The sequence below is a fragment of the Seriola aureovittata genome, chromosome 3 (genome assembly GCF_021018895.1).
Source record: "Seriola aureovittata isolate HTS-2021-v1 ecotype China chromosome 3, ASM2101889v1, whole genome shotgun sequence".
NCBI lineage: Eukaryota > Metazoa > Chordata > Actinopteri > Carangiformes > Carangidae > Seriola > Seriola aureovittata.
This window is the reverse complement of record NC_079366.1, coordinates 10,768,790-10,796,694: the sequence shown is the minus strand read 5'-3', so window position 1 is coordinate 10,796,694 and position 27,905 is coordinate 10,768,790. Positions and strand designations below refer to the sequence as shown.

Genomic DNA, 27,905 nt, shown 5'->3' with positions numbered 1-27,905 from the left:
AACTAAATTCCATACAGAAATACTAATACAGAGTGTTAAAAGCTCTAAGACTGTGCAGTATTTATATAAAACTGGTCAGCAAAAAATGTCTGTGCTTCATTACTATAATTCCAAACAGCCGTAATCTGTCATTCGCTGTAGTGCTGCGCAGTAACTCATAGCAGGAACTAAGATAAGCATCACTCAGCACACACATAATGTACACTCAGTTGACATATAGCCTACTCATTTTGGAGGCAGTTGCAATTTGTTGTTCTGTTGAACTGTTTTCAGTGGAGTCCGGTGTTAATAGCCCAAAACTGCTGTTCGCCTTTGACTTTTTTTTGTTTTGATTTTGTTCACTGCTGTTTAAATTCAACTTGAACATTAAATTGCAACAGAGCTTATGATACCAATTTGTCATTTCGACCTCTGCTCAACAAGTAGGTTCAACCAACTGATGTTATGGCGTTAGTGGGAAAGCGACAATGAAGAGAAGCCTCAATCATTTGAAATATGAATGACCCTGGAATTTATAGTAGCTCAACAGCAAATTCATATGGTGGTGTTGTGCCTCAGCTCAACACCACCAGCAAGTTTTACAGAAAAAACACAGGAACTTGACAGAGGAGATAAAGGATGGAATCCGTTATTTGGTTAGCAGAGGGGGAGCTGGTGTGTCAGAGAGATGTAGTTGCATAAGAAGCAAAGACAGACAGCAAACCAGCAAAGGCACAGACCGGCTGAGACCAACAAGATATGAATTTCATATTAACAGGGTTCATTTTGCTCTGCATCTCTGGTAGGACTGTGTTTTTAATGCTGGATTTTGAAATGGCGGGGAGCAGCCAGAGTTGAGATATGTGTGCTCTTAAAGTTCTCCTTTTGTGGGAACCATTTAGAGATTTAGATTTAGATAGTGATGATATTTTTTGGATGTTATGTCTTGTGTCAGTGTGGTAATTGAGGGTTAAGACTTTTATGTTTTAGGGTGAAGGTCAGTGATATGGTTGCAGTTAGGCACTTATTTGTGGTAGTTAATATTAGGGCTATGTAATGTATAATGTTAATGATGGCTGTGAGTGACATACAGTTGTGTTCAAAATAATAGCAGTCCCACATCACTAGCAAGATAAATCACTGTTTTTGTTAGAAGTTCAACTTCTACACTGCAAGTAAGTTTCTAGAAGGTTTAGTAAAGGTATAGAAAACCAACAGACCCAACAGGCATGACGTGCATGCTGCTGATTCTGTGAAACTGAACCATTTACTGAAAGGGGCGTGTTCAAAAAGATAGCAGTGCCGAGTTCAATTAGTGAGGTCATTGATTATGTGAAAAAAATAGGTGTTAAACAGGTGGCCCTGGATCAAGGCAACTGACGCTGCATATGCTGGCTGTGCATTTGTCCATGAAAAACTGAGTAAAATGGGTCGTTGAAGACACTGTTCAGAAGAAGAGCGTTCTTTGTTAAGAAATTAATAAAAGAGGGGAAAAACCTATAAAGAAGTGCAGAAAATGATAGGCTGTTCAGCTAAAATGATATCACACGCTTTAAAATGGCAGCCAAAACCAGAAAGGCGAGGAAGAAAAAGAAAAACGACTATGCGAATGGATCGGAGAATAACCAAAATGGCAAAGGCTCAGCCAATGATCAGCTCCAGGAAGATCAAAGAAGATCTAAGATTGCCTGTGAGTACTGTAACAATCAGACGACATCTATGTGAAGCCAAGCTACCAGCAAGAAGCCCCCGCAAAGTCCTATTGTTAAAAAAATATATACATGTGCTGAAGCGGTTACAATTTGCCAAAGAACACATTGACTGGCCTAAAAAGAAATGGCGTAATATTTTGTGGACTGATGAGAGTAAGATTGCTCTTTTTGGGTCTAAGGGCCACAGACAGTTTGTCAGACGTCCTGCAAACACTGAATTCAAGCCACAGTGAAGACGGTGAAGCATGGTGGTGCAAGCATCATGATATGGGGATGTTTCTCGTACTATGGTGTTGGTCCTATTTATCGCATACCAGGGACCATGGATCAGTTTGAGTACATCAGAATAGTGGAAGAAGTCATGTTGCCGTATGCTGAAGAGAAAATGCCCTTGAAATGGGTGTTTCAACAAGACAATGACCCCAAACACACCAGCAAGCGAGCAAAATCATGGTTCCAGACCAACAGAATTCAAGTAATGGAGTGGCCAGCACAATCCACGGGCCTCAATCCCATAGAAAACTTTTGGGCTGACATAAAAAATGCTGTTCATGAGGCAAAACCAAGAAATGCAGAGGAATTGTGGAACGTAGTACAATTGTCCTGGGCTGCAATACCTGTTGACCGGTGCCAGAAGTTGGTCGACTCCATGTACCACAGATGTGAAGCAGTTATCAGAAACCGTGGTTATGCAACTAAATATTAGTTTATGATTCTCAGGAAAGTTGAATCTTCAAGCATTTCTTAGTTTGTACAGTACATTTTTGAGTTTGTAAAGAAAGATGTCAACACTGCTATTCTTTTGAACATTATATTTCTTGACTTTCTGTAAAATATTATCAAATTCAATTACTTTTTCCAATTTTCTTGCTTTGAAATAGACTGTGCAGTGTCCCCAATGCATTTGTGTTCATTAAAATACAATTTATTTGAAGAATTTTGAGGTTTACTCACCTTTTTAAACACACTGCTATTATTATGAACATAACTGTACATACACATACTTCACATAAGTGGCAACACCAATAGTCTTGAGCAAACCTTGTGTTGATAAAGGAGCTTGTAAAATTGTATTTTATATTTATATAAAATAAAGTTAACAAAAAACTTATTCTGAATATACAGTAAACATATATCCAATCACTACTCAAAACACTCTTTTATAAAGCAGCTTTTAATTCTTGATTTAAATGCTTTTATCTTTGTTTTTTTACTTTTTGTTTTTATTTTCTTTTGTGTGCTCTATTGATCTCATTGTTTTAACACACGTATTTGTAAATCTCCCTGGTGTACTAGCCTTGTTAATTTACACGTTGCCGCTCTTCTCTACATATTTTTTTGCTTTGTTTTGTTTTTATGTTTTTACAGCACATTGTAACTCTATTTTGAAAAGTGCTTTATATACACTGTTGCCCATAAAGTTGGGATAATTTTGTTTTCAGACACAATCCTCTGTTTATTCCTATTTAAATGCATCAGTAATCACGTTTGACCAGGTGCAATGATTACATTATGTGTCCCAATTACCCAGATCAAACTAACTCATGCATAACATTTGTTTGGTGCTAAAAGGGGTTTGAGCTTGTCGGTTTATATTATTTTGCACAACTGAAATGTGGAACTCTGTTAAAGTGTGGGTCCTAATAGTTCAAGGTCCAGCACCCAACTGAGTCTGTGACATCCAGGTTATAGACTAGTCCCCAACCTCTTTGACCCTCCCTGTGCTTGCTTTATTAGCTTATTGTGTGTGTGTGTGTGTGTGTGTGTGTGTGTGTGTGTGTGTGTGTTTGTGTTTGCTCTATGTAGCTGTGATGAAATTATAATACTGCTTTATATACATTTTTATTTGTTGTTTCTTCTCTTCAGGACTCCAGGCTGAAGAAAAAAATAATTCATCAGGTAAATGACAGAAAAAAAAGAAAATAAAAGTCATGTTTTGCTTCTTATGTGTTGATAACTCTCTCTCTCTCTCTCTGTCTGTCTGTCTGTGTCTCTGTTCAGAACCTGGTGATATCAGGTTGATCGGAGGAGCTAACCACTGTGCTGGTGGTCTGGAAATGAAACTCCACAATGACTGGAAACCAGTGGATGACCTTTCTTTTGACTGGAACCTGAGAACATCAGCTGCATTGTGTAGACAGTTGGACTGTGGATCTGCTGTTTCTTCAAAAATCAACAGCGGTTTCTCAACCAAACTTGTGTGGAAAATAGACACTTCCAGTGTTTGGTCTGATTCTGCACCGACAGAGTATGTATCAGAGAAACCCCACTACTCTTTTACCAGTGTGGAGATCATCTGCTCAGGTAACTATCAGTGACATCATATTATGATGATAATCTTTACAGTCTCTCGAAAAATAGAAATGTATTTGAAAGAACTGCTCCATCTTGACCCATGTAAATATTCATTTAGTATTCAGTATATATCATGAGAAACTTGCCTTGTCATGCATTCAAAATTTTACTCAAGTAAAAGTATGTAAATATCACTAGAAGTGTGCGGATCCACCAAACTACATCCTGACAAGTGTGATGCTGATGGACTGTACTGGGTTGTTTATAGTTGTGAAAGGGGAGTCAGCTGATTATTTATCTGGCCAAAGTGTTTTTTTTTTTTTTTTTATCTTTAGGTCATTCAAATATTATATAAAAAGTTTACAGGCATCATGTATGATATGCGATAATGAACACAGATTCAACCATGTTTAACCATCTTTCCAATGTTGAACCAGTGTTTTATATCAGATCAAGGGTCATGGTTAAATACCTGGTCAATGCCACTCATACAGTCCATAACTGCAGTTTTACAGACCACACTGCGAAACCACGAACTGATACAAGGGTTCGTACAATTGTACTCTTAACAGAGCTGCACGAGCCTCTGCAATGTTAAAATTCCCAAATGGTGATTCAATATGGCAGAGGTGCAAGTAAAGCAGTGTGATGGATTTCTTTTTTATGTTATACACATGGTTTATTTATGTTGCTGTTATTTAGTTTTTATGAGTATTCAGTCAGAGTTCTGTTTATTATCATTAACACAATTTTAACAGCACTCACTGTCAAACGTTCTGTCTCCCTCTGCAGAGTCTGTCAGGCTGGTGAATGGGACTACTCTGTGCTCAGGCAGAGTGGAGGTCAGAGCTGACCAGTCGTGGTCCACAGTGTGTGAAGGTGATTTTGACTGGCAGGATGCAGAGGTGGTCTGTAGAGAGCTTGGCTGTGGGGCTCCTTTAAAACTCCAGAGGGCGCTATATGAAAACATACAGGCTCTTGAGTGGTCAAAAGAGTTCCGCTGCAGAGAAAATGAGTCAACTCTGCTGGACTGTGACAGCTACGAGTCAGCTAGAAACACCTGTTCACCTGTAGGACTCACCTGCTCAGGTAGAAGGCGATATGCTCTGTTGCAAGTGTCACTTAACCTCTCTTATTTTCCTTAGAAAACGATCTCACCAAAAGGTCCATTAAGCAGCTCCTCTAGAGGTTTGGTTCCCATCCCATGATCTTCATCAGCAGATGGGATTCATCCAGTTGTCATGGAATTGTAGATCTTCACATTTCCATTTAATCTGAGCATTTAAAGGACTTCTTCTCTTGTTGGCTTCAATGGTTATTATTGACTGTAGAAACAGCAGTTGGTTCAACAGTCTCACCACAAGTTCCACTTAGTCGCTATACTGGAGCTTTACCTTGTTGACAGATAAGAGCTGCTACGAATGTCATCAGTTCTGTAGGTATTTGGTCATAGATCAATATATTGGACATATTACAGGATCATTAACGTTATCATAATTAATCCTCAGGGGCGCAAGAATGTTTGTACAAATTGTCATGGTAATTCTTACAGTAGCTGTTGAGACATGTCATTGTGGACCAAAGTGAAGGACCAGTATACCGACATTGCTATCATTACAGCCTTGCCGCTAGAACAGATAAAAATAAACATTTGAACGTCTACAGTTCAAAGACAACTGGGCAAAGTCTCTCTGCTAATGAAGACCATGGGATATAATCACTCCAGAAGAGCCACTAAATGGACCTTTCTCAACTGTTTCCATGGTCAAAAATAAACTTATTTATTTCCTTGTTTCTGTTCAGAGCCTGATAATGTCAGGTTGGTGGGAGGAGGCAGCCGCTGTGCTGGAACACTGGAAATGAAACTCCAGGGTGACTGGAAACCAGTGGATGGTGCTGAGGGTCTCCTGAAGGCACTAGCTTCAGTTTGCAGACAGCTGAAATGTGGCTCTGTGGTTTCATCCAAAATTAAGCGCTCTGCACCAAAATCTGTGTGGGGAGTCATTTCTTCCAGGGTTAAGTCTGGATCTGCACTGAGGGAGTATATGTCAATGAGGCCCTGGTGGTCCCAGACCAACCTGGAGGTCGCCTGCTCAGGTAACATTTTCAGAGACTCATTATACATCGGCAGCCAGAAGTTTACCCAGTTTTACCATGAAAGCAGTCATTATTGCTTCAGACAAGACGAATGACCAGGACACGATTCTCAAGTATTTCAGTGTTATTGTGTCATTTATTGGACATACTTTTTTTTTTTTTTTTTTTTCCTGACAAGACTTTTGTTATTTCAAAGACATGCTGGGTGATATTACTGCTCACTGTCTGTCACAGGCAGCTTTAGCCACACTAGAAGTGATCCGCTTCATCAACCATCTCTCTTTGTCTTTACAGATCTGCTGTATCAGCCAATGATTTCCATCTCTCCCTCCATCGATTATGTCCACGTCAGCTGCTCCATTAAGCCACAATACCCAGGAGGCTTTTTCCAGCTCATCGTCTTCACTTCCAGCACAACACACACCTACACTGAGAAAGCTGTCAATCACACTGCCCACTTTCTGTTTCCTGCTGGATTCCATGGCCACCAAGTGAACTACAGCTGTGTTTATCACATCTATGTTTTCTCTCACAACTTCTCCTCGCAGAGCTGGCTGCTCTGTCTCAGTATCCCAGGTAACGTGAAGGAAAGTGTAAAGCTGAATCAGACAGGGAAGTGAAGTGTGGTACTAGCTGTGTTTATATTCAAGTTTGGGAAACATGGAGGGTCTGTAAGCTGTTTCCATGTCACATTTTAAACTAAACTAATGTTGGTTGGTTATTTCTAAAAAAAAAAAAAAAAAAAAAAGATTGGGTAGTTTCTGACACTGAGAGTCTGAACCAAGCAATTAATATGACTATTTCTCATTTTAGCATTTCAACCAAAAAAGGCATTATGGAGAGAATTAGCAAGGTTTAATTTGTTCCCTTAAATCCAATTTTCTGCTGATTTGATTTATTTGAAATAAATAAAACAGCTGCACACTGGTGCAAAGGTACTTCACTTTCAGTTTAAAGCATCTCTCATAATAATCTTATTTCTAATAAAGACTGTTGTGCTTGTGATATTCTATGATTTGATGTGATTGTTGTGAATCTGTTTCAGCCTCTCCAGTAGTTATTTTCACCAGACTTGGCCTGCTGTTGACTTTGGCATTGTTTCTCTCTGCCATTTATTTCCATAGAAAGGTACTGTGCATGTTTATTAAATAGATGGTTGAAGGAAAATACCTCAGCTGTATACACTGTGAGAAATAAAACATGTCTGTTGCCATGTCTCTCCAGGCCACCAGGGGGCAGAAGCCAGGAGGAAGGGGGAAAATTAAGCTTGCCTGTTGTTCCCTGGGTGCTGCCAGGGCTGAAGATGGGCTAAGTGACACGGCAGGTGTCCAGGAAACACATTTCTGAGACTCATCTTGCATCCAAGTGGATCATTTAGCTGTTTTTTCTTTTATCTTTGTCAAAGGAAATAAAGTTACAGAGCTCTTCCTGTTAAAGTGAGTAACACCAGATTATTGAAGAGCAGTGATGGCAATCAACTTAGGGCATTTACTGAAATGCTGTACATGTACTTAGGTGCAATTTTGAGGTGCTTTTATTGTCTTCAAGTATTCCCATTTCATGCATCTTTATACCTCTACTCTGCTGTCCGTCAGAGGGAAATATTGTACTTTTTACTCTAACTAAATGTATTTTGCAGCTATAGTTACTAGTTTGTAGTATCAGATGTCACAAAATCTACTCTTTGATAATTGGATAAAAATGTATAATTGATTTAAAATAAAAACAGGCTGAATATGACATTCTTACTGCACTGACACACAGTTGTGTATAAAGACATTTACTCCATTTTCTCCATCCCAACCAACTACAATAGTAAAAGGCTACTTACTTAAATAATGTAAATAATGCATATATGCATTATATAATACTATCAAAGAAGCCATTTTTCTGCGTTTCTGCATGAGTTCTCAACTTTTGATACATTTAAGTACATTTTGCTGATAATACTGATAAACTTCTGAATACATGACCTTTACTTGTAACAGAGTACTACAGTAAAGTACCTGCACACTTCTTCCACCACTGTTGAAGAGCAAGTCAGAACATTTCACTGTAATGAATGTTTCTCCTATCTCCAAGATTATATTGCTTCATTATTATTTACTGGTACATATATTGCATTTAGTCAGTCAGAGATCTGAAGAGGACAAAATTTAAAACTTGTGCATGTACATAATATGCAGTAGTTGATTTGCTGCAAGGTTCTGACCACTAACCTGACAACAATCATGTTCAGATGCAATGTTAAAGCATGTATAAGAATATAAATCACATTTTTATCTTCTGTGTGATGGTATTAATGAGTCTCCATTCTAAATGTAATATACTGTATAGCAGTCTGGTCACAGCTGAGTCACAGAAAGTTTCTTTTAAATCATTACTTTACTTCATTTCATACTTTGAAATTGTTTTTTAGTAAAGAAATTTCACTGTACTTTTGCCTATAAAACATTATGACAATCTCACTGGTATAAAGCAGACTTTGATTTTATTTCACTTGTTTTCTGCATCACATATTAGGTCATTGGTTACCAGATGACAGAAATCTTAAAATACTATTAACATATTATTACCAACACTGGTTACTTGGCATGTTGTTCTACTTCAAAGTGCAGCTGAAGCCCACAGATACGCATCCTCACTTTTCAATCACAAACTTAATTCACTCAAATATTCATTACCCATCTTCCATGGTGAACAGACTCCACATTATCCCAATGTTGCATTGGGCTTATAAAATTTCCACTGTTATTATGATTCAAATCCATGCGTTTTGAATAATTATCCATCATTTTAAATTTCCAAAGACTCTCTCAAAACCTAGTTTGTCCACCACACGTCCATAATGAGTGGAGAAATACAATGTCTGTGGACTGCTGTATCTCTTTAGTTTCAATATTATCTCTTTTGCGGAGTCCCCTGTGTCGCTGATGGTCATAACATCTGACACAGGGAGGTAGATATCATGGCGCTTGCCCCAGAAGGTCAGGTGGGACACTTTGAGTGTAGTCTGGGATGGGTCCAGGTACATCATACCCACAACCCTCCTGAAAAAGTGGCTGACAGTGTATAGCATGACACCAGCAAACAGTGCTATCCCAGTTGTGTAGCTGGCAAGGAAGAGGGGGACATCTCCCTGGAGGTAGAGGACGTACACTGGGGGCAAGATGACCACGGTGATGGCAGTTTGGAGCAGTTTGAGCCTGGACACGGCTCTGAGGAGCTTAATGTACGGCAGGGTGTAAATCATAGTGTACTTCTGTGTGGACAAGTCTGAGTACCTGACCAGAGCTGTGATTTTTGGTATAAAGGGTCCATGGAAGCGCTGCTGGACGGGTGTGTGACCTGGTGAAGGAGGCTGCACACCATTATGTATCCGACCTGTTAGTAGACATGATCTTCTGGTACAGGAGAGTAAATGGGAGGTTAAACTGCGCTGCAGCACTGACCTGATCTGTAGACAGATAACATCGAAAAGATTAATTTGACACTGACCTCAACTTACATGCAGGAGGTGGACAAAGTAACAACACTTACTGTAATAGGGCTGCAACTAATGATTACTAAAGCTAACTGAATTATTATCAATAATGTCACAGTTTCCCAGAGCCCATAGTGACATCTTCAAATTGCTTGTTTTGTCCAACCAACATTGCAAAATCCATTTAGTGTCACTGAAGACTATGACAAACATTTAAACATTTACATTTATGAAATTATGATCCAGTGATTTTTTTTTTTTAGCATTTATGTCAAAAAAATAACTAAAACAATCCATTATTAAATTCCTGCTGGTTAATTTTCCGTTTATAAATTGATTTATTAAAGAAGCAATCCTTTTACGTCTCACAATATAAAGTAATGCAACATAAACCACTACAACTCCTATTAACACATTTGAAAGAGAATTGCAGGGCTATTGAACTAGATTGCATTACATTGTATAGATGTTTTGTTATTTTTGACCATCCTGGATATAATAAGCAAAATCAGCTGAGGTAGGCAGCACTAACAATAAACAAGTAACAACTGTTAAGTATAAATTAACCAGACTGAGCTGCCATTCAGTCTAGGCAGAGCAGGAGCTAACAATTAGCTTATGTGGCTAATAATTCAACTTTTCACAACTTGCATAACAATGAACACAGTGTAAGAGGTTGAGAAAGAAGGAAGCTCACCATGACCGGCGACAGACTACACAGAAGAAGGAAGAAGAAACATGGAAGCGAATCCTTTTTTATTTAAGAGACAGACCAAAGACAACACTTTAAGTCAACTGTTAGCTAACATGAAGTACACGTTGACCCGGAAGTGCTCTTCAGTGTTAACTGTTATTTTATGTTTTTTTTTTCTCGTGTGCCCCCTTGCGGGATAATTGTAACTTTAGATCTATGCATTAGATACATCTAGCTGAGACATCTACTGAATTTAATCCCTTAAAAAAATTAAACAGTATTTAAGTTTTGCTAGTTTCAGAAACGACACGAGAGAGCTGTCATTTCCGCCCAGAGTGCGCCCTGAACGTACCTGTCTTGAGTTGAGTGTCAGACTAGCTGAAGCTCCTCTCCTCGGCCCAAGATAAGTGTTTGATTGCTCCTTTTCAACAGCCAATGTTGTCACTTTGGTAAGTAGAGCATGACCTTTTCTCAGACAGGGCATTTGAAGACAGTAAACTTATCCGGACGGCTAGCTAACGCTAACGTCAGCTAACGATAAACAGACAGGCTCCCGGGAGCGGCGGTGCATTTGCTTCCAGCTGCCACTTTCTGTGTTTGGACACAGTCCATTCAGAAAGACAGCAGAGGACAACGATGCTGCAGCTGGGAGACGAAGTCACCCTGTACTCGGTTGTCTTCGTGGTGGTCCTTCTGGGCACCCGGAGCCCGGTGTGGACAACCGTCCTCACCGCCTCCCTCTACCTCTTTCTGGCTATGTTCCGGTTCCCCCAAGTACCTGTCAGCCGAGCCCAGCAGGTGCTGCACCCAGCCAAGGGCGCGGCTGGCTCCAGCAAGGTGTCGGTGGTCGCTCATCGGGGCGGTGGGCACGACGCACCGGAGAACACAATAGCAGCTATCAGGGAGGTGAGAGGAGGGAATGGCGAGATCTGGGGGCTTTCTCCTTCCTTGTTAGTAGTGGTTACAAGGGACACACCACAACTGGAGACTGGAATATGTTATATCTTAAGCCGAGACAAACTGAAAAAACGTGGCCATATTTATCTCTTTGTAAACTGGCCGGGATCTATGTAGAGATGTATACTAAAAAAGAAGGGCAGAAAATATCAGGGACCAGGTTTGTCTCTGCCATCAGGACATCATGTCCCTTTTAACCAAAAGCAATTAACATTCAGCACTATCTCTGCACTAGTGCTGCACACATACCCACACTGTCATTCAGTGAACTGTAGTATTCACAGGAGGGCAGTGGTGTATAGTTTAGCAAAAATCATCACATAGCCTCTACGGCCTGACTGATACTGGATTTTTATTTTTTAGCTCAGTATCAGTATTGATATTTGAGAGTTAACAAAACTCCTCTATTTCATGTTACACACTTCTCTATATCTGCAGTAAGATTATATTGGTCAGTGTTAGCCCAGGCAATTTATTGGGGAAGCTTTAATAGACTCTTACTTAAACCCTATTTCCCTTTTAATGTGATTTCGCCATTCTCTCTTTGTTTTCATCTTAAAGGAGTTTTCTAAACCAGTTTTCACCTTGCAATTTAAACAACAATGTTGAAAATCAGTATGTTTACAAGAAAAGGTGATCATTTTTGCAGTATGACATCAGAACTATAGGGTTTGGGCTGATCTTCAATTTTTTTTTTTTCAGGTGAAGATCAGAAACAAACCCTCCTGAAATATGAAGCTTTCAACTCTCTTGTTCTGCACTAGGCCAGTAAAAATGGGGCAACTGGTGTGGAGTTGGACCTGGAGTTCTCAGCAGACGGCGTCCCTTTACTGATGCACGATGAGACTGTGGACCGGACCACCAACGGGTCAGGACCAATCAGCCAGATGAGATTTTCTGACTTGGGTAAACTGGACGCAGCTGCTAAACATCGACTCAGGTAAGAAACAATATATCTAGGGATCCACATACAATCATGGAGACAAATGTACAGTCTAGCTCCTCCTTAAGACAGAGTGACCCAACTATGTATAAAGTAAAATGTCTGTTTGGAGGAACGGCTGAGTCATAGACATAGATGGGTCTATCACATAAGACGCTGTATGTAGTCTGTATCGGTCCTTGGTTATAAAGCTGGTGGTGGTGAAGAGAGAAATGCAAGTTGACTGGAAATTTGGGGGGAAAAAAGATAAGAAGAATAGATAGTCGGAAAGCAGTTTAAGGTCTCTAGCATACCAAATTTGTCAAAACTTTGGAGGGGTGGCAGCAGGTTGGACAAGTTGTGTGTGTCCTTTGGGAAGGAGAGTGATTTAAAGTTTTGAATATTTTTTTCTACATTATATTTAAGTGCCCTGTGGCAGATTTTTGGTTGAAGCTTGCTGATGTAGGCTGCCTTTATCAGCAAGTCAGAACACTATCTCGTCAAAGCTAGACTGGTTTTCTCTTTCAAATGTACTTTCTGCAGTAGAACTCCCTGGTAAAGAATGTTTTGTTCAGCTACAGCAATTTAAGGACACTGAAATGATCATTTTAACAGGTGGAGATGTTTGATTGTGATAATAGATACTGGTAGGCTCCAAGACATCTGTAACAAAACATTAAAAGGATAAGTAAACACACTGCGATAATTAACCCAGGAGTGGCACTAAAACCTTGAACTGAAATTTAACAGTGAATGTGCTTCTAATACAGAGGCATGCTGTTGGTAATACAGACGAGACAAGTGACCCAGGGGGTTTCTAAAAACAGCTCTCTTCAGAACAAACACAAGAAAAAAAGAAAAATGCAAAACAGTTCCTCAAAATAAAGATAACAAGTTACGATGCAGCTGGAATAAACACAGATGCAAACACCATCTAGGAAAGGAAGATCAAAAAGTCCAACAATATCATTTTCTCAATTACAAGATACTACAAAACATTTTTCTAAAAATGAGTGCATTAGACAAATTACTGGAGGTAGAATCTGTTTGAGATATGAAACCCATCCTATTAAGATAGCAAAATTTCCATGACAATGTGATAAGTAATTATATAAATAACACAGGATAAGTGCAGCATTCACAAACAATTGTCATGAGAGGAGAAATGTTTGTAATTTGTCTCTGAAGTGAGAGTGTCTCCTCTCTTGGAGATTTTGTTACAACAATAAACCAAGGTTCCTCAAGTCAAATGCCGTGTGCCGATGCATTACATAATATTATGATGATGAGAATATGAGGATGATATTAAGAAAACTAGGATAAGTGCTCCTCTCTTACATAATACTGTAAAGTTTAATAGAGCATAAGAGAAACAAAAAATGTTTAAATGGCACAGGAGCCTAAAGTCTGCAGAAATGTTTTACAGGTCTTATTTGTATTATAATCACACAGCGGCCCCGGTAGTTGTTATAATGACAAGCCTCCAATCCTGTTGAAATGTAGTCAGGCAGATCCCAAGAACCTTTATACACAGAGACTCATGAACATTATCACATGTATTTCATTATTTCATCACAGAAGAGATGGACGCAGATGTCCCAGCTGAACTGTAAATTTGTTTGACAGGCATTTTTGATTTGCATGCGAGACCTTCAGACGTAGCACTGTAACGTTTTTGTCCTTCGTCGTCAGGGAGAAATTTGCTGGAGAGAAGATCCCAACCTTGGAGGAGGCAGTGGAAGAATGCATCAAACTGCAACTCACCATCTACTTTGATGTCAAAGGTCATCCAGATGAGGTGCAGCCCACAAAACCAACAAGCAAAATGAGACTCGATTATGTGCAATCTGTCTTATACTTTGTTGATCTAATTGATCTGTAGACAGTCAACATTGCACAACAAAGGCAGCACGATGATGTGATTATAATGGTCCAAAGATGGTATTTACTGTGTCCTTGTACAAACTGACCATAACATATCTGCAGTGGTTTGATAGTGTTATTTAAATGTTGTAGTGCTGAAACAACTGGTCAGTTAATTGATTAATCAAGTACTTCAAAATCACTTTACTCATTACTCAGGGTCGCAAGTTTTATCTCCCTGTGTTATCCTTGTGAAAATCAAAACATAGTTCATTACACTACTGCTTTACTGAAAAAAGTAATGAAAGGACAGATAACACCCAGCACTGGTATTAATGCTGGCAGCTGATCAGGCCAGTTAATAAACTGGTAGATTACTTAATTGTCAACCAGTCATTTGTTGCGTGCCTCATCATTACCAGTGGCTCACAATTACTTTGGCAAACACAGAGATGTACCATAAGGCGCCGCAAACACATGTTCCAATTTGTACCGTACTTGGGAACAAACCAAACTTCCAAAATACACACACGCGATTTGATCTGGTCACGTATTGAGGACTTTGCTACAGGCAAGTGGTGTTGCTTTTTTTGGTTGCATGGTAACATTGCATCATCACAAGATATTTCTTGTGGATTTGTGTCTCAGTTACTTAAAAAAAAAAGAGAAAATGTGACTTTATTGTGTGTGCCAGTTCACACAAGATAGACACTCACTGCAGTGTTCACACCATTTCATTCTGCACATTAAAAAGCTGAGTTAAAGCTTGCATCAGTGTCCTTTTAACCTCTTGATGAGTAAGGAATGCAGAGCTGCGATGGTGGTTGTTGTTTCAGGCAATGACATTCTTGAGTTCAGGGCCCACCACAGTGTGTCTGCACATACACAGCTGCTAGTCACCACCAAGTGGTTACACACACTGTAAACAGTTGACTGACCTACAATAACCATGTGTTTCTCCTCCCCTATCAGTCAGCCGCAGCTCTTAAAGAACTGTATAAGAAACATCCAGTCCTCTACAACAGCAGCATCGTCTGCTCCTTTGAGCCTAAAGTCATCTACAGGGTAAGTGGATGCATGTAGGGGATATTAGATGAAAGAATTTGACTGACAGTATATTTGATTGAGAAAGTTGAGAAAAACCATAAAGTTGTCCAAAGGGGAAGATTACAACCATTTAAATGAAGAGTTGCCAGCGACTGTGTACTGAGGATCCCGTTAATGAGGCTGTGTGAACATTTTGATACTTTGGTCTAGACAGCTTGTTCACACTATAGCCATTTTTTTTGGTTACTCCTTCCATTTAGCCTACAATATTGTAGCAGGGCTCAGTTAATTTCACTATAAGCTTAAATATCATGTTCTCTAAGGCCCTGTTCAGACCTGGCATTAACATCTGTCTCGGGTGATCTGATCACAAGTGGTCAGCTCTAAGTACAAGTATGAACGTACCCAAGATGCAATGAGGACGCATTTGAGATCCGATCACTCAGACCACATTCGGAGGTGGTCTGGGCCACATGTGGCCACAGTCTTTTAGCAGTGTGAACGCAAATGCATCCTGGCCACTGAAGGACCGCCTACTCTACTGACGTCCTCTACTGTCTAATTAGTCGAGTCGCAGTTTCATAATGAACTGAAAATATATTTTACTATTTCAAATAGATAGTACCTTATTTCATGGTAGAGCTGCTTGCAGCGCATTAACTCGCTCAACGCCTCCTTGACGCTACACACACACACACACACACACACACACACACACACACACACACACACACACACACACACACACACATTGACAATGGACCTAGTCTGGTTTAAAACAACAACGCATACATGTTTATTTTCAGATGGAGCGGGACAGTGAGATCCCTAGCCCTTTCTCATTGTTAACATACTTGTTATGATTAAATAAACTAAAATATTTACCTACATACCTCCCCATGTATTGTTAGCTACTGTGTTTAACAGGCATAAACCAAACTTTGTTTCTGTTCCCTGGCCCAGATGAGACAGAGTGACCCAGAGGTGGTCACAGCATTGACCCACAGGCCGTGGAGCCTGAGTCGATTCGGAGATGGTGCCCCGCGTTTCTCATCACTATGGAAGCACCATTGGATGACACTAATGGACATCACGCTGGACTTGGCGCAACATCATGTGCTGTGGAAGCTCTGTGGCATCTCAGCCTTCTTGATACAAAAGAACTTTGTCTCACCGTGAGTTTCTGCAGCTGTGAACATACAGTCATATACTCTCATCCAAACTGGAATCTTAATTCAAGATACATGGGATAGAGATATTAAAATTACTTAATTAGACTCACAAGGCTATAATTGTTGGGAAGATGTTTTATTACATTATGGGTTTTAATGCTTTTTTCAATATTACAGGACAAGCTAAAATGTTAATATTAATATAGCTCATTGAACTCAGTCATCTGAGGTTGATCATTTGAGCTTGATTACTTGACTTATTGTTAGAAGAAAGATTAACAAACTGTGTAACAGTGATGTATAGTCAATTTAAAATCAAATCATATTTAAAATCAAATAACGTTGTTCACAGCAGAGAATAACTGTGTGTTCCTTTGTGCTGTGTGCCGTCTACAGGGACTATGTGCAGTACTGGGCCCAGAGAGGGGTGGAGGTGGTTGCCTGGACAGTCAACACAAAAGTGGAGAAAGAGTATTACCAGGAGATGCTACAAGTCAACTACATCACAGACAGCCTGGTGGAAGACTGTGAACCTCATTACTGACACTCACATGAACCCAGCAGAATATGCTCAAACACATACTAGGAACATTTCACTACTCATCACCCATATGTGGCATAAGGTAAGAGAACATACAGTATGCCACACTTTTGTTTCCATGCATATTTCCGATCAAACTGCCAGACTGGGCACCATACTTACTAACAAGAAGCTATGTAACAGGTTTATTCTGATTGATTCATTTTAATATTATGATGAATTCTCTCAGACTTGTTGAGACAACTGCATTTATAGACATTTTAATATAAACATTTTACATTTTGGTAATGCGTGTCTATAATAGACCTTAATCAAATGTACTGTATTCACCAACTCAGGACTACAATGATTTTTTTTTGTCTTGGTAATTAAGTCTGTTTTACTGTCTCTGTACATACATGAACACCATGTCATGCGCTGCCTGTGCTTTTTACTCAGTAAAGGTCATTAGTCTGAAGTAAACTACCTAGAGATGATTTACAGTAGGGTCAAAAAGCCTGAGACCACTTTGGGAGTGTATGAAAAATTAATATAAGTTTATAATTAATACATTTGAGAAATGCACCTATGGAGCTAAGATGTAGAATAGAATAAGAATGGTATACAAATATTAGGTTTTTCAGTTTGTGTCATTCTTCTGGGTGGCACCAATTTACTGTTGTAGAGTTCTCTCTGAAAAAGCAGCTTCTTATTTTCACATTTTTGATAGCTGCACAGTCCAGTGTGTGGCGGGTTCAGAGTGCATACACACACAATACAATATCATAACTACACAGTTTAGTATTTACATTATTTCTAAATTTAAAGTAATTTGGTTTGAGAAAAGTCATTTGCTCTTTGGTAGGTGACTCCACTGTGTCTGTAGAGCAGATACCAGTAAGTCCAGTACTCTAATAACAAATAATCATTCTGCAACTATTCTCAAATTCTCCTGTTGAGCCACAAGATAATGAATTAGAATTACTCTTGAGTACAATTTATTAACATTGCACTATATGTGGAAACACACTAGGACAGTGCAGAACAGCTCCACGATGAAATAGGTTGGAATAAGGGATTAAGGAGTGAATGTACAGAGATTATATGAAGCTTTAAAGAGGAAGAAATGTGCAATGAGACGCTGACTGCTGGGAGTGGATGTAATAGACTGACTAATGATATATTACGCAGCAGCACCTCACATACAGTGCAGTGGTGTAGTACACAACACATGTAAATAGACAGAAAATAGACCTTTCTCATGGCAGATATATTTCATAGCAGAAAAAGCACAGGTGTAATTAAAAAAGCTAATGACGGCTTTGTTGCATTTAGGTATACCAGTAAGCTGTGTCAGTGAGACAGCATCTGCAACATCAGGGACCATCAGCTATAATTAATGTTATTAATTACACCTGTGTTCAACAAGCTAAATTCCTTATTAGGAAGGTTTTCAGACTTGATGGTGCTCTGAAATAAGTCAATTAGAAGGTTAAACTACTTATATATGCTCTTTGACCCAAATATCAACCTCAGCTGCTTTTGATTTGTGCTGAAATTAATCTAAGCGGACATGACAATTTTAAAATCATTAAAAATGAGTCTTGTAATTTTCAAGGATAATGAAAAGTGAAAGATTTATTTCGCTTTTGAAAATTAAAAGAAATAAATTATGAAGATTTGATTTCGTATGATTGAAATTTGTGATGAATGATTGAATTTAATAAAATGCTGGATGTCTCATTTTAAAGTGAAATCGGTATTCATTATTGGATGTTTTCTTGCATCAAATGGGTTCCTAAAGTTCAGCTCATAGCAAGGCACTACGCAAAACAGAGAAGAGAAGACAGCAGATCAACACTAAAACTAATGGTGTTAGGAGTACATTAACATACCATCTCAGCAAGTCCAGAAAAATACTTTTGAAACCTACAATTCCTGTAGAGGACCAGGGATATCACAGGAAAAGTGATAAGGCATTGCTTTAATTTCATATTTTAAAAGGCATTAAAAATATGAATTGTAAAAATAATTATTAAATTATTATTATTATTATTATATATTTGAAAACGCATTTTTAAATTGAAATAAATAACTGTATTCCCTTTTCAATGATTTATTCATGAACTATTAATCTATCAATAAATGCTTCAGATTTAAAAATGGATTTACAAAAACCCGACTGGTTAGCTCTCAAACCAATCAGAGAGCTTGTTGCATTCCATGGCCAATTAGCCTGGTTTTACCAGCACTGAGTGTCACACACAGGCTAAAAGAAGCTAAATGACTAAGCTAATTGATTAGCTAATAGGAAAAGGAAACCCAGCTGGAAAAAGAAAATGGAAATTGAAGAGGAAATCCAGGAATGTATACCATTTTTAAAATGCCTTTTCAAATAGTTTTTCAACTTCTATTATTCATTAATGAATTAATAAATATTTGTAAATCATTTATTCAATGAATGTTTTATGCAGTTTTTGTAAATACATTTTTTAAACAAAGTATTTTGAAGGGACAAGCTGTTAGCTGATGGGAAAATAAACTATAAACTACCTTGTTTCATACTGAACTTCTGTCCACACTGGTCTAAACAGATCTCTGTCTCTAAGAAGTTCAATAGTGGGCAATTTAAAATCTTCAGCACAAACCAGCTATTAGACCATAGTTAAGCCTCTCTGCTGTTAGAACCAAGCCTGTGTAGTGTGGACTGTTGATGATTAGCTTCTTGGCCTGGAGACTCAGGTGACTGACCCAGATAGTACAGATGAAAGGGGGGTGTAGTGTTGGATATCACCCTGGATAAGCCAGTCTGAGCCACTTCTTGTCCTGGCTGATCTTCAATTGCTAAAGGCAGACTGTCAGCTCACACAGGTGAATTTCATCTGAATGTCCCAGGTTACCTGTGGTAACACTGTCATATATCAAAGATCTTACAGGGATGCTACAAAAGGTACCCAGCAAAATAACAAGTCCTCATATAGTATGAAGTGGATGATTTCCAATTAGAGATGAAGATGAAAAAAAAAAAAACGATTAAGTTGGCATCAATCATGCTGTTAGTCCAAAGAAATACGATTTATTGTCAGACTTTAGTAGTTATTACTAAATAATAAGTAGGGTATAATAAAGTCTGCAGAAAAAAATCAATTTTATTTTTATTTTCTTCATTACTGATAACTCGGTGATCTATCTGCGCATTTGATTTTATAGGTGAAAGGTGATCGCTCCAGCTCCTCCTCCAAAACCCGGTCTGAGGGGCGTTCTGTTACGTCACTGAGGGGGGTTGCCCAGCTGTAGTGCGACCAGAACCACACAGAAACAACGAGAGCGGAAATGAAGAGACTAACTTCAAAGTAAAAGCCGTACACGCTGAGGAAACACTAAGTTACAGCAATACGGTGCAACTGTGTAACCATAAATTACAAATGGAGTGGTTAATGGTCAAATGATGACTTCACCACGTAGACAGGTAAATTACAGGCAGTTTCATAGTCACATACCTTATAGAGGTCACTTGATCAGCACCACACAAAACATGCCTTCTTACCTGCTTCTGTTGATACCCATATAAATAGTTTAGGGGTTTCTCTCAGGCTTTGACATATTTGTGCCTGAGATTTCTGTTGCATTGCCAGTAGACTGGAATCGAATTTCATTTTGTGTACTAGATGTAAAAATATGCATTAAAAAAAAAACTTTACATTAAAATATCAACTATGATACGCAAAACGTCCACTGCAGACACAGCTGACACATAAAACAATGCTAGATATTCACACTGAATAGTAACAACAATAACATATAGCACCATACACACTCCTACTCCTTATAAGCTTTAAAGAAAATACCAACTTTCTCAATTCGTGTACACTGTAGCCTATTTGTATTCACAAGATGTCAAACAGCAGATTAATGAATTGTATTGTCTTCAATGATGTTTTGGTTTCATCAGAAACCATATGATGTAATACCACAATATATACAAACTAAGAATTAGAAATCTTATAAATACTGGGTTTACTAAATGAACCATTCATGTTTTAAGTGGTACATAGTGTCTTTTGTACATGAGATGTTAGATTACAAATGCTACGAGGGCATCGGATAGGGCAAGTTTTTATTTTGAAAATCTGGACCGGACGTCCTATTCTTCATTCTTGGTGGCTTGACGCTGGCCAAGCATGGTATCGTTACATACTGATGAAAATATCAATGTGTGCAGTGTCCTTGTATCGTGTCAGAGAGCCGAGGTGTAGCAAACAGTCCCGGACCATCAGCGTAGCGTAGCGGGCAGAGTGTCCGGCCTAGAGTGTCACTGTCCTCGGACGTCAGGAACCAGAGTGCCCTCCCTCCCCACGGTGAATGACTGATCCCCGGCATGTGAAGCCGCTTTCTCCTTGGATGACCTACACGCCACCTCTCTCAGGAGCAGCGGACGTCGCGTCGTTACAGCTGAACACCTGCTGGTCAGCAGGAGCGGCGGGGTGCGTAATAATATACAGCGGGCAACAAGTCAAAGCGAGTCTCCTGCAGGCTTCAGGCCGACCCTGGAGCACCTGACCTGGCGAACAAAATAAGACACGTTGCGAAAATTTTTCCTATCGTGGCTGCGTCAGGAGGAGCGGACAGAGGACTGGAAGTTGCAGAGTTGATAGTCAATGTGTGCACCTGATTATTAGCAAGACAGGCCGGTTTTTAAACACTGACACTACAGGATTTCCTGGGGTTACTGGCGTTCACATGATGTACACAATCACCAGAGGTCCCAGCAAACTTGTTACACAACGGAGGACAGGTGAGTGACTGTTACCCAAAGCATGATGCAATGTAGCATCAGACTGCTTTTGGGTCATGAATGTGGAAGTTTCGGGTCATTGCATCAGTTGAAGTGGCTCTCTGTGTGTGTGTGTGCAGAGATTAGAGGTAAACTGCGCAGAACATGAAAACTACTTACCTCTGAATTTTGTCTCTCAGGTCCCACACAACAGATCGAGAGCAAATTCAGCGACTTGAAGCTCAAGCCGACGTCTTGGCTCGCATCAAAGTAAGTAGCTGCACTCAGTCATGTGTTGATGGATTATTTATTTATTTATTTATTTATTGCTGTTTGAGCAGCGTGGGCCCAAAATACTCTGCACGTGCGCCGTGAGTGCGATCATGTAACACCTCGTTGTGACTTAGGTAACGACGCTGCGTCCATTATCGGACACAACTTTTCCTCTAGCGTCTCGCGGTTCCTCAGCCCGGTTGACGGTACCGTGCTGCACCGCATTAGCTTGCACGGTGTATCCATGCCCCTTCTACCCGTGACCGGGTGTTAACGGGGCTGCGAAGCCGGTGTGGGACCGCACCTGTCTGGCTCTGGCTATCAGAGCAGCAGGAATATTATGCTTCATTCAGGTGCTGCTCGGAAATACAAACCTCACCTATGATGCATTCGGTCGCCAGTTTACACCCAGCTAAATCCTATTCAATGTAATTCACCCCCCACTAACTTAGATGGGGTGGACAAAATATTATAAACGCCTCAGCATAAGCCGCTCGACCACTAGCGGCATACTATAGGCCACTTCTCGGTGTCGGTGTCACTCTCTGAGCGTAATACAATATAATTTAACAGCAACACAAACTACAATGTCCAGAATGACCTTAAAGTTGAATCAGTACCTTTCCAAGTGATTCAGCAGGAACAATTGAGTGCACATCCGCTGCAACTTCAGTTTAATTTGACAGCAGAAAAAATATAATGAACTTTTTTACAACTTAAACAGTAAAGATTTCAATGTCAGTGCATTGGGACTTCGTTTGATACTTAATATGTGCATCAGAATTTAAAATGTTATACAGGATGAAATTCACTATAAACCGACCACATCAACAGTAAGACTCAATTGACCAGAATGCATTGCAACAACAAGATGTGTTGAATTTGTGTTTTATGTTGCTTTTTCTGTGTGGTCTTGACATCGCAGTATATTACATTGCCATTTTCCAGGAAGTTGTTGAAAGGCATTCTGGGATCAAGAATGTACCATTCAGTTACATAAGCACAAATGAAATAAAGCAAAAACCCTGCAATATCTCAATGTATACAAACCAGTTCCTAAACTGCATTTGCTGATGAAGACCTTGAGTTGTGGTTTAAAGCTTATCCTGAGGCTATAAGCATCAATACAGTTACAATAATCCAACATAAAGTAAATTTACATGCCTGTCAGCCGACAATGAATTTGTCTGAAGTTAAAGATGCAAACCTGAATCATTTCTACCTTCATTTTGAGAACTTACTTTTGTGTTATGTTGTGATGCAGGCTGCCGCAATCCCCAGCTGACATTCTGTGACTAACCCAGTCTTGTTTCTTCAGCTCGCCACCCCCCAAGATTGTGTTCAACCGCCTCAACGGGAAGCGCTACCACAACGCAGCCACTCAGAAAACCGACAGCCCAGCAGAGGGATTCACTCCTGCACATGAGGAGAACGTCAGATTTGTGTATGAAGGTGAGCGTCACAGGATCAATAGGTGAGAGGATGATATAGGTCAAATCATCCACGGCTAAATCTTGAAGACATGAGAGACTGCAGATCATTCTCTCAAGGTTACAAGGTCAGAGGTTGTGAAGATCAAAACTGGGACACTGTGGTTGGAAGATGATCTCCTGCTTTCTCTGTCTTTGCCCTTCTCCTTTACATCACATTTCTTCCAGGCTGAGCAGCTGCACTGTAGCTGGGGATGTAAAGACTAATTAAATTCATAGTTTTATTTGATTGGTTGCTGTGATTTCACAAATTGAAACCATTTTAAAAATGAAAAAACAATGTGCATTTAAAACAGAGCTGAAACAATTCATTGATATATGGATAAGTGCTTACTTATTGGGCATCTTTTACTATCTTCTTACATTTTATAGACAAAAAAGTTGAGAAAATATTTGAGAGAAGAATTGATAATGAAAATAACTGTTTGTCATAGCCCTATTTAAAATTTCCAGCAGCAGTATTTCAGCTTATCAGCAATTGATAACATCAGATGTTTCTTACTGATTCATTGCTCACTAATCAGAAGTCTGTGAAGTGTTACAGTAACTCGGAGACCACAGTGCACATTATCATTCAGTGTAAACATGTTTTATGTTCAAAGCTGCACCCACATATTAGCTCAGGGTTAATATGTGGCTGTTACAAACCAGGCTGAACGAACAAACACAATAATGAGCAAACAACAGCTGCACAAATGAGGATTAAGGTGGCACTACTGCAAGAATTCAACAAACCATTCACAGAGAGACTGGAGTGCTGCTTACAGTCAGTAAAACCTAATAATTAAAAACTGTGACTGTGCACTATTCACCCGGGTCTTGATGTTTACCCAGCATGCCTTAGTGCTGGCGAGTACTTCATGCCCTGGTGGAAATGAATGACTTGTGGAGCTGAATCGGCACGAACCAGCTAGCTGTGTTACTGTTGGACTGTTGCCAGTAAGGACTGCTCTGTGGTGTTCCTTTGTGACCGTAAAGTTCAGCCGGTGGAGAGCGTGTCACTTTTCCTCACCGCTCACACCTAAAGAAAAACCTCTGTCACAGCCTGTCGAGTCGTTTTCAGACAGAAAGCCTGATGGATCTGATCCCCCCCCCGCCCCACATATCACCTCCAGACATATTTAGATAGCATTTTACCCTCCCTCTTGCACACATAAAACTGGTTTTTCAGTATTTGTTCTTCTTCTTGTTAAATTTGACATCATTATATTAGTTATACAAGATGTACTAACTGTAAGTAAACTGAAGGTTGAAGGTTTGTGAGCTGAAACCTTGAGGTTTATCTCGGGTGCTGGAAAACCTTCACCCACAGCTGATAAACACACACCACGGAGCAGTCCAGGCCTCTCACAAGGGTGCTGCAGGGCATTCGTGTTTGCAAAGCAACTTAGTATTTATATTATCCATAAAGTGGTCTTTGCAGATGCTGCTATGAAGCAGTGGAGTAAATATAAAATGTGAGGATGTCATTCACAAGTTATTTACTTTATACACAAAAAAGGCAAATTCCTGTTGACTTTTAATGCATTGAAGATAATTCAATATATATACTGTGTGTTGTTGCTCGTGTGCAGCGTGGCAGGAGGTGGAGCAGAAGCTGGGGGATGGGGACGGCGGGGAGTCAGCCGGCAGCCAGGGGCCCGTTCAGTACACTGAGAAGACCCCCAGTGCTGCGATGAAGAGTAAGTACCTGCAACTCCTCACTACACTTTAACACAGGGGTGATTTTGATTATCAACCTAATTCCCATTCACTTACCTGCTAAAATACTTCAAAGAATATGACAACAAAGTAAAACCGCCTTCATTAAATCATGAATCATAAATCACTACTCGCAGTTTACAGCACCTGAACAGATAACCCTCTTCTTGCTCCATAACCTCATGAGCCTTGAACTAGTAATCTTCCTGGTTATTACACACCACAGGAAAGCTGAATGGCTGCTCTCATCTCTCCGCAGGAATCACACGCCGAGTGGTTTCTTGAGCTTTTATCTGTAACCAGGGGGCAACTGTTGTAATAGTTTTCTTTAATTTTTAACTCTTCATTGGTCTGTGACAACCCGGCTGGTTCCAGATAAACCAGCCCTGACTGCTGATTGTAGCGCGTTTCACCTCGGTTCACGCACCTGTCTGCTCCCGTGTCTCTCTTCTGTGGCCATTTCACAGCTGCTCTCTTCTATATCTTATTTTATTTTATTGGAGGATATGGGGCTTCAGGATCTTATGAACATTAGTTAAAATCTGAGTTATGAAATCCCTATAATCTAGTGTATTTCAGATCAAGTGAGCCTTAATTTTCAACAAAGCCTTGGATTGTGTTTTTTTTTTTTTTTTTTTAATCTCCAGAAATAGCTGTGTCAGTTGGTCCACCCCGTTGGCTCGGACTGAAATATCTCAGCAACTATTGGATGGATTGCCATAAACCTAATGACACTTTTGATTGCCTGACTTTTCCTCTAGTGCCACCATGAGGCTAAAAGTTGTGGGTTTGAGTGAAATGTCTCAAAAACTACTGGATGGATCGTCATGAAATGTGGTTCAGACATTCATGTCCCCCTCAGGATTATAGGCAACAACTTGGGTGATTCCTCGACTTCTCTAGCGCCATCAAAGTGAAATTTGATTTTGTCCAATTCTTAGGTTTATGACTAAACACCTGATGACATGAGGTTTGTTTAGTGTTACATGTTAGCATGCTAACATACTTATCTGAAATGGTGAACTTGGTAAACATTGTACACACTAAACATCAACATGTTAGCTTGCTGACATTAGCATTTAGCTCATAATTTCTTGCAAATCTTTTAAAAAGGAAAAACTGAAATGCCCCATTAACATAAGGTTAGAAGTTTGTCCATCTCCACACAGGCTCTCTGGAGCTCAGTCAGAGTGACCATCACGTTCCTGGTCACCTCTCTGATCACGACAGCTTCAATGCAGCTGTGTCACAGCAAAGGGTCTGAATACTTACGTCAATGTCATATTTCAGTTTCCCCTTCTGAAATCGGAAATTCTATTTTTACTTTGTAATTATGGAGCAATGAGTGTAGACTGATAAGATTTTTTTTTTTTTTATTTCAAGGCAAGGCTGCAATATAACATGAAAAAAGTGAAGGGGTCTAAATACTTTGTGAATGCACTGTGTGTGTTACATGTTACTGTGTGAACTGAAGCAGCTTTTGGACATTTAGGCTGCCTGGATATCCCTAATCTTTGGTTTCCCTCTAGACGGATTTTTTACTTTGTAGCACAGATTTTAAAATTCTAACATTTACATCGAGATAAAACGTTTAATCTGCATTTTCATGCCTCCACACCGGCAACAGCCAGAGCCGGAGGCATATTGTTTTCGGGTTTAATGTCCGTATGTCTCTGTGTCCGTCCATCCCATTCTTGTGGATGCGATATCTCAGTAATGCCTTGAGGGATTTCTTCAAATTTGGCACACATGTCCACTTAGACTCAAGGACTAAATGATTAGATTTTAGTGGTCAAAGGTCAAAGTTCAAGGTGATAGTGATGTCATGTTCTTGTGAATGCAATATATCAGGAACGCCCAGCGAGATTTCATTACTTCTGGCACATCGTGACCTCACAAAATACATTTTTGGCCATAATACACTAATTATGAGAAGAAAATTAAGTGATTACATTTTATATCCAAATGGTCAAAGGTCAACTTCAATGTGACATCATAATGTTCTGCAAAAACAACTTGGCTGGTCAGCAGAAGCATACCACCCTGAGGCAGTAATTCTAGTTTTAAACAAGATAAGATGCGATGCCAAAAAAAGGCCGTAATAAAAGTTACTTCACCTAAATCAGTGAGTGTAGGAATGCACTTCTACAGTTGACATTTCGTCAGCCCTTCAGGTTTTTGGTTTTTACATCTGCACAGATCATCGCCCCTTGTGTGAATCTGATTTGGTAACAAAATTAATAATTGATGAACAAAATGAATCAATCATAGACCATGGATTATTCTTTAATTCTTTGTCCCCTGTGTTGTTTTTCTTTCTGTGCAGACTTTGTGCCCATAGACCTGGAGGAGTGGTGGGCTCAGCGCTTCCTCGCCAACATTGCCAACCTGTCATGACTGGTTGAAGCTTTGAGCCGGGACAGGAAGCAATGCATTGATGCTCCATCGGTGAAGGCATCACGGGAGTGGAGAGAAGCAGAGTCCGTCTCCAGGATCTGCGGTGCGAAAGGGTCGTGCGTAATTTGGAATCTGATCTGACACCCTGCGCTTCACGCTGCTGTAGAGAAAACTGGGTGCACAACACTGACCTGACTGTGAACACAGCGCTGACTTGATGTTGTGCTGCTGCAAAGGACCCGTCTCTCTCTACTTGAATGACGTATCGAATAGAAGTTGTGAGATTTTTCTTGTTGAAGAACCCGCCTCCTTTCTCACGTGTGCTCAGCTGTATGTAAGTCTTGGCTGATCTTTGGATATAAATCTACTGAAGAGCAAAAAAAGTAAAATGTTTTTCAAAAATGTCCCGTGTACAATCATTTCTTTGGAATTAATTAATTTCATCCTGGTTTGCACTTATTCCTAACCTGGTATTAACAGAGGTAAGATACCACATGGTAAGAATTCATCTCTGTACCATTACAGGAG

General features: G+C 39.7%; 4 protein-coding genes across 8 annotated transcripts; 3 read left to right on the top strand and 1 right to left on the bottom strand.

Moving 5' to 3' along the window:
- Positions 1–3,718: 3,718 nt before the first annotated feature.
- Positions 3,719–8,427, top strand: LOC130165971 (scavenger receptor cysteine-rich type 1 protein M130-like). Its single transcript, XM_056371186.1, has 6 exons — positions 3,719–3,995; positions 4,779–5,075; positions 5,790–6,083; positions 6,378–6,659; positions 7,129–7,211; positions 7,308–8,427. The coding sequence occupies exons 1-6, from the start codon at positions 3,749–3,751 to the stop codon at positions 7,428–7,430; spliced, it is 1,326 nt and encodes a 441-aa protein (XP_056227161.1). The 5' UTR covers positions 3,719–3,748; the 3' UTR covers positions 7,431–8,427.
- Positions 8,428–8,555: 128 nt separating this feature from the next.
- tmem186 (transmembrane protein 186) lies at positions 8,556–10,752 on the bottom strand. Of its 2 annotated transcripts, none has more exons than XM_056371189.1 (2): positions 10,265–10,752; positions 8,556–9,540 (listed from the first exon to the last, which is right to left on the bottom strand). In XM_056371189.1, the coding sequence occupies exons 1-2, from the start codon at positions 10,265–10,267 to the stop codon at positions 8,875–8,877; spliced, it is 669 nt and encodes a 222-aa protein (XP_056227164.1). In that variant the 5' UTR covers positions 10,268–10,752; the 3' UTR covers positions 8,556–8,874. The 2 variants fall into 2 exon arrangements, with proteins under 2 accessions (XP_056227164.1, XP_056227163.1); XM_056371188.1 differs by having other exon boundaries at positions 10,614–10,749.
- A 124-nt stretch (positions 10,753–10,876) lies between these two features.
- gde1 (glycerophosphodiester phosphodiesterase 1) lies at positions 10,877–21,052 on the top strand. 4 transcript variants are annotated; one of them, XR_008827082.1, is made up of 8 exons: positions 10,877–11,167; positions 11,983–12,158; positions 13,833–13,938; positions 14,976–15,068; positions 16,014–16,225; positions 16,619–16,845; positions 19,953–20,211; positions 20,965–21,052. XR_008827082.1 is itself a non-coding variant. In XM_056371187.1 (6 exons), exons 1-6 carry the CDS (start codon positions 10,898–10,900, stop codon positions 16,764–16,766), a joined length of 1,005 nt encoding a protein of 334 aa, XP_056227162.1. In that variant the 5' UTR covers positions 10,877–10,897; the 3' UTR covers positions 16,767–18,492. The 4 variants fall into 4 exon arrangements, 1 of the variants encoding a protein (XP_056227162.1); XR_008827081.1 differs by lacking the exon at positions 20,965–21,052 and having other exon boundaries at positions 19,953–20,761; XR_008827083.1 differs by lacking the exon at positions 20,965–21,052 and having other exon boundaries at positions 11,042–11,167; positions 11,921–12,158; positions 19,953–20,761.
- mcrip2 (MAPK regulated corepressor interacting protein 2) lies at positions 20,974–27,781 on the top strand. Its single transcript, XM_056371190.1, has 5 exons — positions 20,974–21,537; positions 21,717–21,786; positions 23,108–23,241; positions 24,854–24,961; positions 27,307–27,781. The coding sequence occupies exons 1-5, from the start codon at positions 21,483–21,485 to the stop codon at positions 27,375–27,377; spliced, it is 438 nt and encodes a 145-aa protein (XP_056227165.1). The 5' UTR covers positions 20,974–21,482; the 3' UTR covers positions 27,378–27,781.
- The last annotated feature ends 124 nt before the right edge of the window (positions 27,782–27,905 follow it).